The 9,291-nt window shown below is 40.1% G+C and overlaps 1 protein-coding gene across 1 annotated transcript; it reads right to left on the minus strand.

The window, feature by feature from the left end:
• Window positions 1-1,469: 1,469 nt before the first annotated feature.
• Window positions 1,470-2,102, minus strand: LOC115949814. Its single transcript, XM_031067090.1, has one exon. The coding sequence runs from the start codon at window positions 2,100-2,102 to the stop codon at window positions 1,470-1,472; it is 633 nt and encodes a 210-aa protein (XP_030922950.1).
• Window positions 2,103-9,291: the final 7,189 nt, after the last annotated feature.

Consider the following 9,291-nt stretch of genomic DNA (forward strand, 5'->3'; position numbering starts at 1 on the left):
GCCCAGGAAGGCCGAAAGGCAGTACTTCCATCAAGGAAGTCATCAAGTTTTTAAGAAACAGCCAGAGATCAATAGCAAAATGGCTGCAGAGATCTATGGTGGGATAGTGATTACAGAATACAAAGCAAATCGCTACGGTACAGGGCTTAAATACTAGCTCTTGCTTGTACACTTTGTGAAAAGTGAAAACTACTGTAAATACTCCTCTTGTGTTGGAGAAGTAATATAATCTTCTATAGCAAGCTAGAAAATATGCTTTGCTTGTAACATAGAGGCATTACTAGCATCTCTCCTGTAATAATATAAGACCCTTTATATATATATATATATATATATATATATTCTAGCTCTCCTGTAATTTTGCAAGTTGCTACTTCGTTTCTGTCTTCTAGCTTCCGATCCTATGCATAGGCGCATCTCTGGCCTTGCCTCCATTAATTATCATTCTCTTTCTCTCTTCTCCTCCCTATGTGAATAAATTGCAGGATATATTATAGAATCAAGGCAAGGACTACCGAAGAGTGTGACATATCAAAAACTAGTGCAACAAATTAGATTTAGAAATTAGATATTGGGTGTGATTTTGAATTTGGTTGAATAGACAGAGCAGATCATTGCCTAATTCCCTAACCATTAAAGTGAACAAGATTCCAAAAGTTTGACGTTGTGGCCTCCCTAAAATCCATGTTGCTAGTGTTTAACATTTGCAATGAGCTGTGTAGTTTAATTGTTACTTTTTTATTTTTCCAACATAGTTCAGGGTTCAAATCTTCTTTCCCTCGTTATAAACTGTCGAATTAATATTTTTTTACTTATAAAAAAAGCCTTGTATTTAACTCTGTTGTCTTTCAACTCAAAAATGGAAAACTTGTATTTAACTCTGCTAAGTTGTAACTGACAATGTAATAGAATAAGTTTCTATCACAAAATGGTGGATGCGTTAGTGGTGGCTAATTTAAGAGGTTCACGGAAGATAAGTAGTTGCTATGGTAGAATAAACAGAGGAAGAGAGAATTTGAAAACAGGTCAAAGCTACCAGTTTAGTTACTGTGATTGTAAATGTGGTAGTAGAGGATGCTAGAGATGCCAAAGTTGGTCGCTGAAGCTAGATGATGTAAGACAGTTTGCAATGGAGCAACGCCTTATTGGGCCATTTTGGAGTCTCAAATAAGATGATAGACCTCAATTTTTTTAATATACGTGAGAAATCAAGAGGGAAAGTACCCTAAATACAAACATTTGCACTTGGAAAAAATGTAAATGGTCAAGAGTTGTCAGTTAATGATGATGATGAGTTGTCGAGGGGCGGCATCAATGGTTGTGGACATCGTGAAGATCGAGGAAGGTTCTCAAAACCCCATCTCCGAGACCATCCTGGAAATCATGATTTCAGTGGTTATTTTTTCACTTGTATGTTTTTTTTTTTTTTTTTTTTTTTTTTTTTGAGAAGCCCCTAACAATGGGGATTGTTATTGATTAATAAAATGAAGATCAAAATTGTAAACATCGTTTGTGTCTGGAAGAATAGACTCCATCCAAACGTCCAAGAGATTTGTAATAGCTCGTCTAGCAAGTTTATGAGCTACGCCATTACCTTGTCTCTTAATATGCTGAAAAGATACATAACTAAATAAAGAACAAAGGGAAGTAATGTCTTGCAAGATATGCCCAAACGCAGAGTGAGACATATTGCCTTCCTTGATAGAATTAATAATCACTTCGGTATCACCTTCAACTACCAATCTGTCAAATCCCAGCTCCATAGCGAACCAAAGAGCTCGGCGCGTTGCTAACACTTCCACCATCTCCATCGAAGCAGGTAGTGGAATCTGTTGTGTCATAGCAGCCATAACTAATCCGACATCGTTACGGATTATAATGCCAAGGCCAGCCTTGTTGTCTTCTGCAAAGTAAGCTCCATCAAAATTAACTTTGAGTAAACTTGTTGGAGGAGGGCGCCATCTCACAGACCTCGCTATGTGTGGAATCTTTATGTGAATAGGACGCAGCTGCTGATATTCCTGTAGGCCGTCGCTAGCCAAGGAGCTGATCTTAGCCAACGGGAAGGTCTCCTCCTCTGCCCGAAGCTTGTTTCTGCGCATCCAGATAAGAGAAATCGTCCAAGCAAACAAAGCAAAGCGTGATCTGTCTTGCTGGGCAAGCTAAATCACGTCCAAAAAATTGGAGACAACGTTAGTTCCAGCCACCAAGTCAGCAAAAGACACCTGCCAAACCGTTGAGAGAAGTGGACACTTCCATAGGGAATGTATCTTCAGGTTCCAGCTTACACAGTGAGCATGTGGTCTCTATTAACAGCTTACGGTGGGCCAGATTGACTCTTGTAGGTAATGAGTCATTCCCAGCGCGCCATAGTAGCAGTCGAATACGGTTTGGGACCTCCAACTTCCAGATTCCATTCCAAATGCTCTTCATTGTGCCCATAGTAGACCAACTAGCACCAGCACCATTTCCACACTCCATCTCCATGAGCAACTTGTATCTGGACTTGATGGAGTAGACCCCATCATGGTTCCTCGGCCAGATAATTTTATCACATATGTTAGAGAAACTCAAGGGAATAGCTTTAATAGTTGAAGCTTCCATGGGCAAAAAAATCCTATCAACCTCTGCCTCTTTCCAACTGAACAGTTCATGATCAATCAAAGTGGACACCAAAGCTTCTGAGTTGGAGTCCGAAATGGGAGAAATGACCCTATCACTATCAATACCTGGTAGCCATCTATCATGATATATCCTGACTGTAGAACCGTCTCCAATCCTCCATCTCATACCCCACATAATGACTTCCCGCCCTTTGAGTATACTTCGCCAAGCATAGGATCCATTTTTTTCCTTAGCATCAAAAATTGATCCATTAGGAAAAAATTTTGCTTTAAAAAACTTATAAAATAAGGAGTCTTGGTTTGATGCCAATCTCCAAATTTGCTTGGCCAACATAGCCTCATTAAAATTTTCCAACTCGCGAAAGCCCATGCCACCTTCACTCTACAAAGTTTGGACCATTTCACCTAGTGAATCTTCCTTCTATTACCTCTTTGTCCCCACCAAAATCTCCGCATCATGGATTCAATCTCATTACATAATGAGATTGGAAGCTTAAAGCAACTCATAGAATATGCGGGAATGGCTTGTACCACCGCCTTCAAAAGAATTTCCTTACCAGCTTGAGATAGGAGCTTCTCCTTCCATCCCCTAATTTTAGACCACACACATTCTTTTATATAGAGAAGGCTAGCTTTTTTGCTTCGACCCACAAAGGAAGGGAGACCCAAATACTTCTCATATTGCTTGATTTCAGGCACACCTATCATAGAAATAATTGTGTCTTGCATCTCTTGGGAAATGGCCTTGCTGAAGAATAGAGTTGTTTTATCTCTATTAAGCTGTTGACCGGAAGCTCTCTCATATGCCATAAGGATGTTAAGAACATGTTGGCACTCTTGGCTAGTAACCCTGCAAAACAATAGACTGTCGTCTGCAAAAAATAAGTGGGTAAGTCTTGGGCCATTCCTGCAAATGGAGATACCCCTTATCTGCCCTGCTGTTACAGCTTGATTGATCAGGCCATGGAGTCCTTCGGTGCAAAGGAGAAAAAGATAAGGTGAGAGAGGGTCACCTTGTCTTATCCCTCTGCTAGGATAAATGGTACCTGTAGGCTCACCATTGATTAAAATCGAGTAAGAGATAGTTGTAATGCACATCATCATCAGAGCAACCCATTTCTCATGAAATCCCATCTTCTGTAATAGCCCTTCCATGAAACCCCATTCCACTCGGTCATAAGCCTTGCTCATGTCGAGTTTCAAAGACATAAAACCTGTTTTGCCTGATTGGTGATGTTTCATATAATGGAGAGTTTCAAAAGCCATCAAAATATTATCTGTAATAACCTTTCCTGCTTGGAAAGCACTTTGATTTTCAAAAACAAGATAAGGTAGCACCTTTTTCAAGCGATTAGCTAGAACTTTAGACATTAGTTTGTAAATAACATTACACAAACTAATCGGTCTAAATTCAGAGATAAATTCAGGGCTTTTAACTTTAGGGATGAGGGTAACATAAGTATGATTAAGATCATGTAGGATATAACAATTATTAAGACAATCAAGCATAGCAAAAGAAACATCATCACCCACCACAGACCAAAAGGATTGGAAAAAGATTGGAGGCATACCTTCTGGGCCCGGTGCCTTCAATGGTTCCATATGTTTTAAGGCAACTTCAACCTCCTCCCTAGTGAAGTCTTTAATGAGCTCCTGATTCATGGCTGCTGACACCTTGGGTTCTATTGTCTCCAATACTACATGCATATCAGAAGGTTGCGAGGAAGTAAATAAAGACTCATAGAACCTGACTACTATCTCCTCAACTTGGCTGTCTGAAGTGCACCACTCATTGTTATTATTCTTGAGTCCATAGATTCTGGTCCGCTTGTACCTGTGAGAAGCACGGCTGTGGAAATACCGAGTGTTACGGTCCCCAGATTTTAAGAACAAGGATCTTGCCCGCTGTTGCCACATCAAACTCTCTTTATCAAGCAACTCATTGACCTCCATCTGAACTGTTCTTACTGCAGTAGTATCACTCCCCCTAGCTACTTCCCATTCGGCCCTAATCAACTCCTTTGTTTTTTCCTCCAGTTGGTGTCTAATGCTCCCAAAAGAATGTCTACTCCATTCCGTCAACCGAGTCCCACACTCCTTAATTTTTTGCTCTACCAACGGCATGGACCTGACTACCGAACCAGCTTCCCAAACCTCCTTAACGGTTTCACCACATCTACTCTCTTTCAACCACATTTGTTCAAAGTGAAACGGTTTATTCCGGCATGCCAAAATACCTTCCAGTTTAATAATGATAGGGTTATGGTCGAATGAATGGGCTCTAATGTGTTGCACTCTAGTTGCTGGATTATTTTCCAGCCAAGAATCACTTGCAAATGCCCGATCAAGTCTCTCTAATACTACACCACCTGCTCGTCTTCCTCTCCATGTGAACTTATGACCAACAAATCCCAAGTCTACAAGCCCGCACTCATCAACCACATCACGAAATGGATTCATCTCCGATTCTCTCCTTGGTGCTCCACCAATTTTTTCATGGCTTCTAAGTATTTCATTAAAATCTCCAGCGCAAATCCACGGTAAGTTAAATTTTTGGCTTAGACCTCTCAACAGTTCCCATGTTTCAGCTTTTCTCCCAACTTCAGGAAAACCATATATGCCGGTGAATCTCCATGCATCAGCCTTCCCTTTATTAATGATGGCATCAATATGATTAAGCGACGCCGAGTCAACCTCCATGTCTACTGAGTTCTTCCATAAGAGAGCTAAACCGCCTGCTCTCGTCACCCGCCTTACCACCCACACTTCATCATATTGTAATTCATCACACAGTCGTTTCAGCCTCGCTTCATCCGCCTAAGTCTCGACCAAAAACAGGACGGAAGGATCTTGCGCCCGCACGAACTTTGCAAGCTCCTGAACAGTGCGTTGGTTCCCAAACCCCCGCACGTTCCAGCACATGAAACTCATAGTTCTCGGCAGGGCTGAATGACAACCTCCGCCATTGGATAATCACAAACATAGTTCAGTGTCTCTTCTGAAGTTTTACGTTTCTATATCGGGTTTGCCTTTGCTGGAATTGTGTTGCTGCGTTTTCCAAGTTTTACTACAAGCTCAGACTTCTCTTGGGACATAGAAGGCCTAGCAACTCTTGTCCATCTTGTGGGCTTGCTAGAAACATTATTGGGCTTGCTAAGACCTTTAGTTGGGTCCACATTTGGCCCATCAGGGGAAGGAGTTGCTGTCTCATTAGTGGCTTTAGTAACGGCTTCCTCTGATAGTTCAACACTCTGCATACCCTTATCAATGCCCTTAATTTTCTCCATATAATCCTCCTGACCGTTGTCCGCCTTTGTAGGAATGGAGTCAAACACGGGATTACAATCTGCTGTAATTGGCAAATCATTAAATGCTGCCTTACTATTACCTCCTGGATTCACGCTATCCTTTTCCGGCGATATCGGAGTTGATGGCCGTGAGACTGGTGGCTGCCTCGGGGCTGTTGTTCCACTGCTTCTGTTAGGTACCGATTTTACTGATGTCTTTTTCCTCCCCTCAAAGTATCCTGGAACATGAACCACATGCTTGCTCGATGGGAAAACCGGTTTCGCCCGTATACTGGAGTCATACTTCTTCTTGCTTTGGTCCAAGCTTCCTTCACTTTGGAGCCAAATCTCGCAATCTTTATCGTCGTGATCCAAGTAGCCACACCAATAGCACAAGTTCGGGAGTCTTTCATACCTGAATGAAACCCAAGTTTTCGTACCATTTTCAAGGGTCACCACTCTTCCTCGGCACAGCAGCTGGGTAACATTCACTATCACTCTGACCCTAGTGAAGCCATCCCCCCCCCCCCCCGGTCTCTTTAGAACCGGCAGATTGCACCACCTTACCCATCGTCGAGCATATCTCTTATGCTGTCTCTCTATCCATATAAGCCAACGAAATGTTGTGGACTTGCACCCACAATGCAGCTTCGTTCAAACTGTAATCTTCAAGGACCTTATCCTTATTGAAACGTTGGAATACAATAAGGTGTTTATCAAAACTCCACGGCTCATTTTGCAGCACCCTCTCTGCATCTGATTCATTATCAAAAACGAAAAGGAGTTTATGGTCTCCCAGATTCCGTATCTGGAAACCATTGCGTGTTTTCCAGATAGGAGTGGACGTTCTTGCTACCGCATCTATACTCAGTGCTCTACTAGTCAGAAATCTAGCCACCAGCGAGAATTCTTCTATAGGGCGCCTCTTCTTCAATTTCATATCATCACCCTCTCTATCCAGAAGAGAAAGGTTATTCCACCCATGTGTAATCTCGTCCATGAATGGGGGAAGGCAAGAAAACTCACCTATTTTCACACTTTGTTTCCCTTACCCCAAAAAAAGAACCCAACAAGCCTTGCCAATAGACTTGGTATTGCAGGGAACAAACAATTGCCTTCTGTCGAAGGTACTTCAATTCTACAATCGCACAGTAAGCAGGAGGCAACATCCTAGCTTGCTCGACGAGAGAGAAACCCAAAACCTAATCTATTGATCTATTATTTTCTTGTAAATATGTGCAATAGAGTGTGTATAATAAACATTGCTTTATTCATAGAGGAGAGAACTACATCTATAGGCTTAATGTCAAGGGAGTATAGCTAGTACAAAAATTACAATAATACAAGAAATACAAAATAAAATGAGCCTAACTAGTTTGGGGCATAGCTAAGGAAACATAACTTAAACCTAAGTTTGAGAAAGAAGATTAATTAGAGCTAGAAGAACCAAAAAAAGCCCTGCAAGTCAGTGGCTCTCCTTAATAGGCTCACTCGACTGAAACTTTTGATCCAAACTCTCAATTTGGTCTATTGAGCAAGTAGTATTGCTCAATTGAAAATTGAGTTTCTCAAAAAAAAAAAAAAAAAAAAAAAGTACTGCTCAATTGAGAACTTCATACTGTTACAGTATAACACTAGTCTCTAGTCTTCAATCTCAGTCTCCACTAAAAAGGCTTCTAACATTAGCGGATCAATGTGTTAATTTGCCAACCCCACTAGAAGATATTTGTCATTAAGAAAAGTAAGAAAAGGAAAGATGCTCAAAACATTAATATATAGTCAACAAACTACGTACCCTGTGAGCTACGGCTTCAAATATTCTTTTTATATATTATCTAGGTCCTCAATCTCAATAATTTGGTTAAAGAAACATTCTTCCATGGACCATGTTGGCATTGGATAAGCGCCCTGACAAGTTTCTGCCTACCCCAGCTAATTAAAGGGGAATTTTTAAACTTCATAAGTAAGCTCAGTACCAAAAGCATGATGAGCTAAGTAGTATTACGTCAGAAATTTCACGTATAGATAACCATACGGTTGCAATGCAAATAATAGTATAGATTTTCCCACGAAAGAATCTTATAAATTATACAACCACCGAAAAACATTCAAATAACACACATTTATTTTTGTATTTCTACGTACAGTTGTTCTAGATACTTGGGTCTTTATTTGGACCAGAAAAGAAGAATACTATGCCACCGGCCCTTGAAAGAAATCAATGATCATATCCCAAAAATTCTACAAAGAATCACCGGCCAAATTTAGTTTACATGTGAACTAGCATTCTGTGATTCCTATATATTGAGGCCTAGCCTGTAACCTTGATACCAAGAGAGCAAGAGAAAGTTACTTGATTTGTAGATTAGTTAAGCAGTTAAGCATGGCATCTCAGGCAGAGCTTGTCAAGATTGGGTTGGAAGGGTTTGCCATAATAGACAAGTACTATGGTCGGCCTAGGAGGTCTGGAACAGGAAGGCCTTATTATCCTCCTCCGGGGTATCAATATAGTAGCCAGTTTTCTCAGATGAAAGAGCCCATTAACAATAGCAACATGCCAAATAGCAACACTGCGGGCCATGCTAATTACCGTGGGATACACAGCGAACTTCGCTGAGCAAAGTCAAGTTCATCTGATGAAGAGGAAAGCTATATTTAGTAACGAGGCAGACCAATAATGCTAAGCTGTTATCAATATTTTCTTTTTCCTTTATAGCTAGTAGTACTTCATATGGAAAAATAAAAATAAAAATAGAAGAACTTCCCTTGTGTAGTGATGAAGTATTATAGCTTAGATCAGATCTCAGTCCTGTAACTTTTGGACTTGAAGATTAGATGTACTTTGTATTATCTAGCTATCCTTTTCTAGTTTTATGCTTCTCCACTATTATCTCTTTGTCTTTCTCAATTTCTTATTGGTCTCATAGTGGATGACAATCCTGTAATGGTGAAGATGAAACATGGAAGAATTATATGTAAAATAATAATTTTAAAGACTCAATATGGGACTAAGCACGCACCTACATAACATATACATATATAATCAAATCCAAACAGTTTGAGATATCAGGTAACCCTCCTAACAATTTTAAACTAGTCAAATGTCTCATATGTTCAACCAAATAGCATACATTGAATCTATCACCATCCAAGATAAAATGAAGTGCATGAGGAAATACACCATAGTTACAAAGTGATATTCTCTCAAGTACGACTTCCATAATTGTAGAATTTAAAACAAATTGGGAATGGCTAAGGATTAGATATATGAAACATCTCTTGTAGGACTAAATTTAGTGTGTATTTGGCATTGATTATTTTTGTCAGCTTATTTTACTATTCAACTTATTTTTGTTACTATTCATGAGTCACATTACATT

The sequence above is a fragment of the Quercus lobata genome, chromosome 6, assembly GCF_001633185.2.
Source record: "Quercus lobata isolate SW786 chromosome 6, ValleyOak3.0 Primary Assembly, whole genome shotgun sequence".
NCBI lineage: Eukaryota > Viridiplantae > Streptophyta > Magnoliopsida > Fagales > Fagaceae > Quercus > Quercus lobata.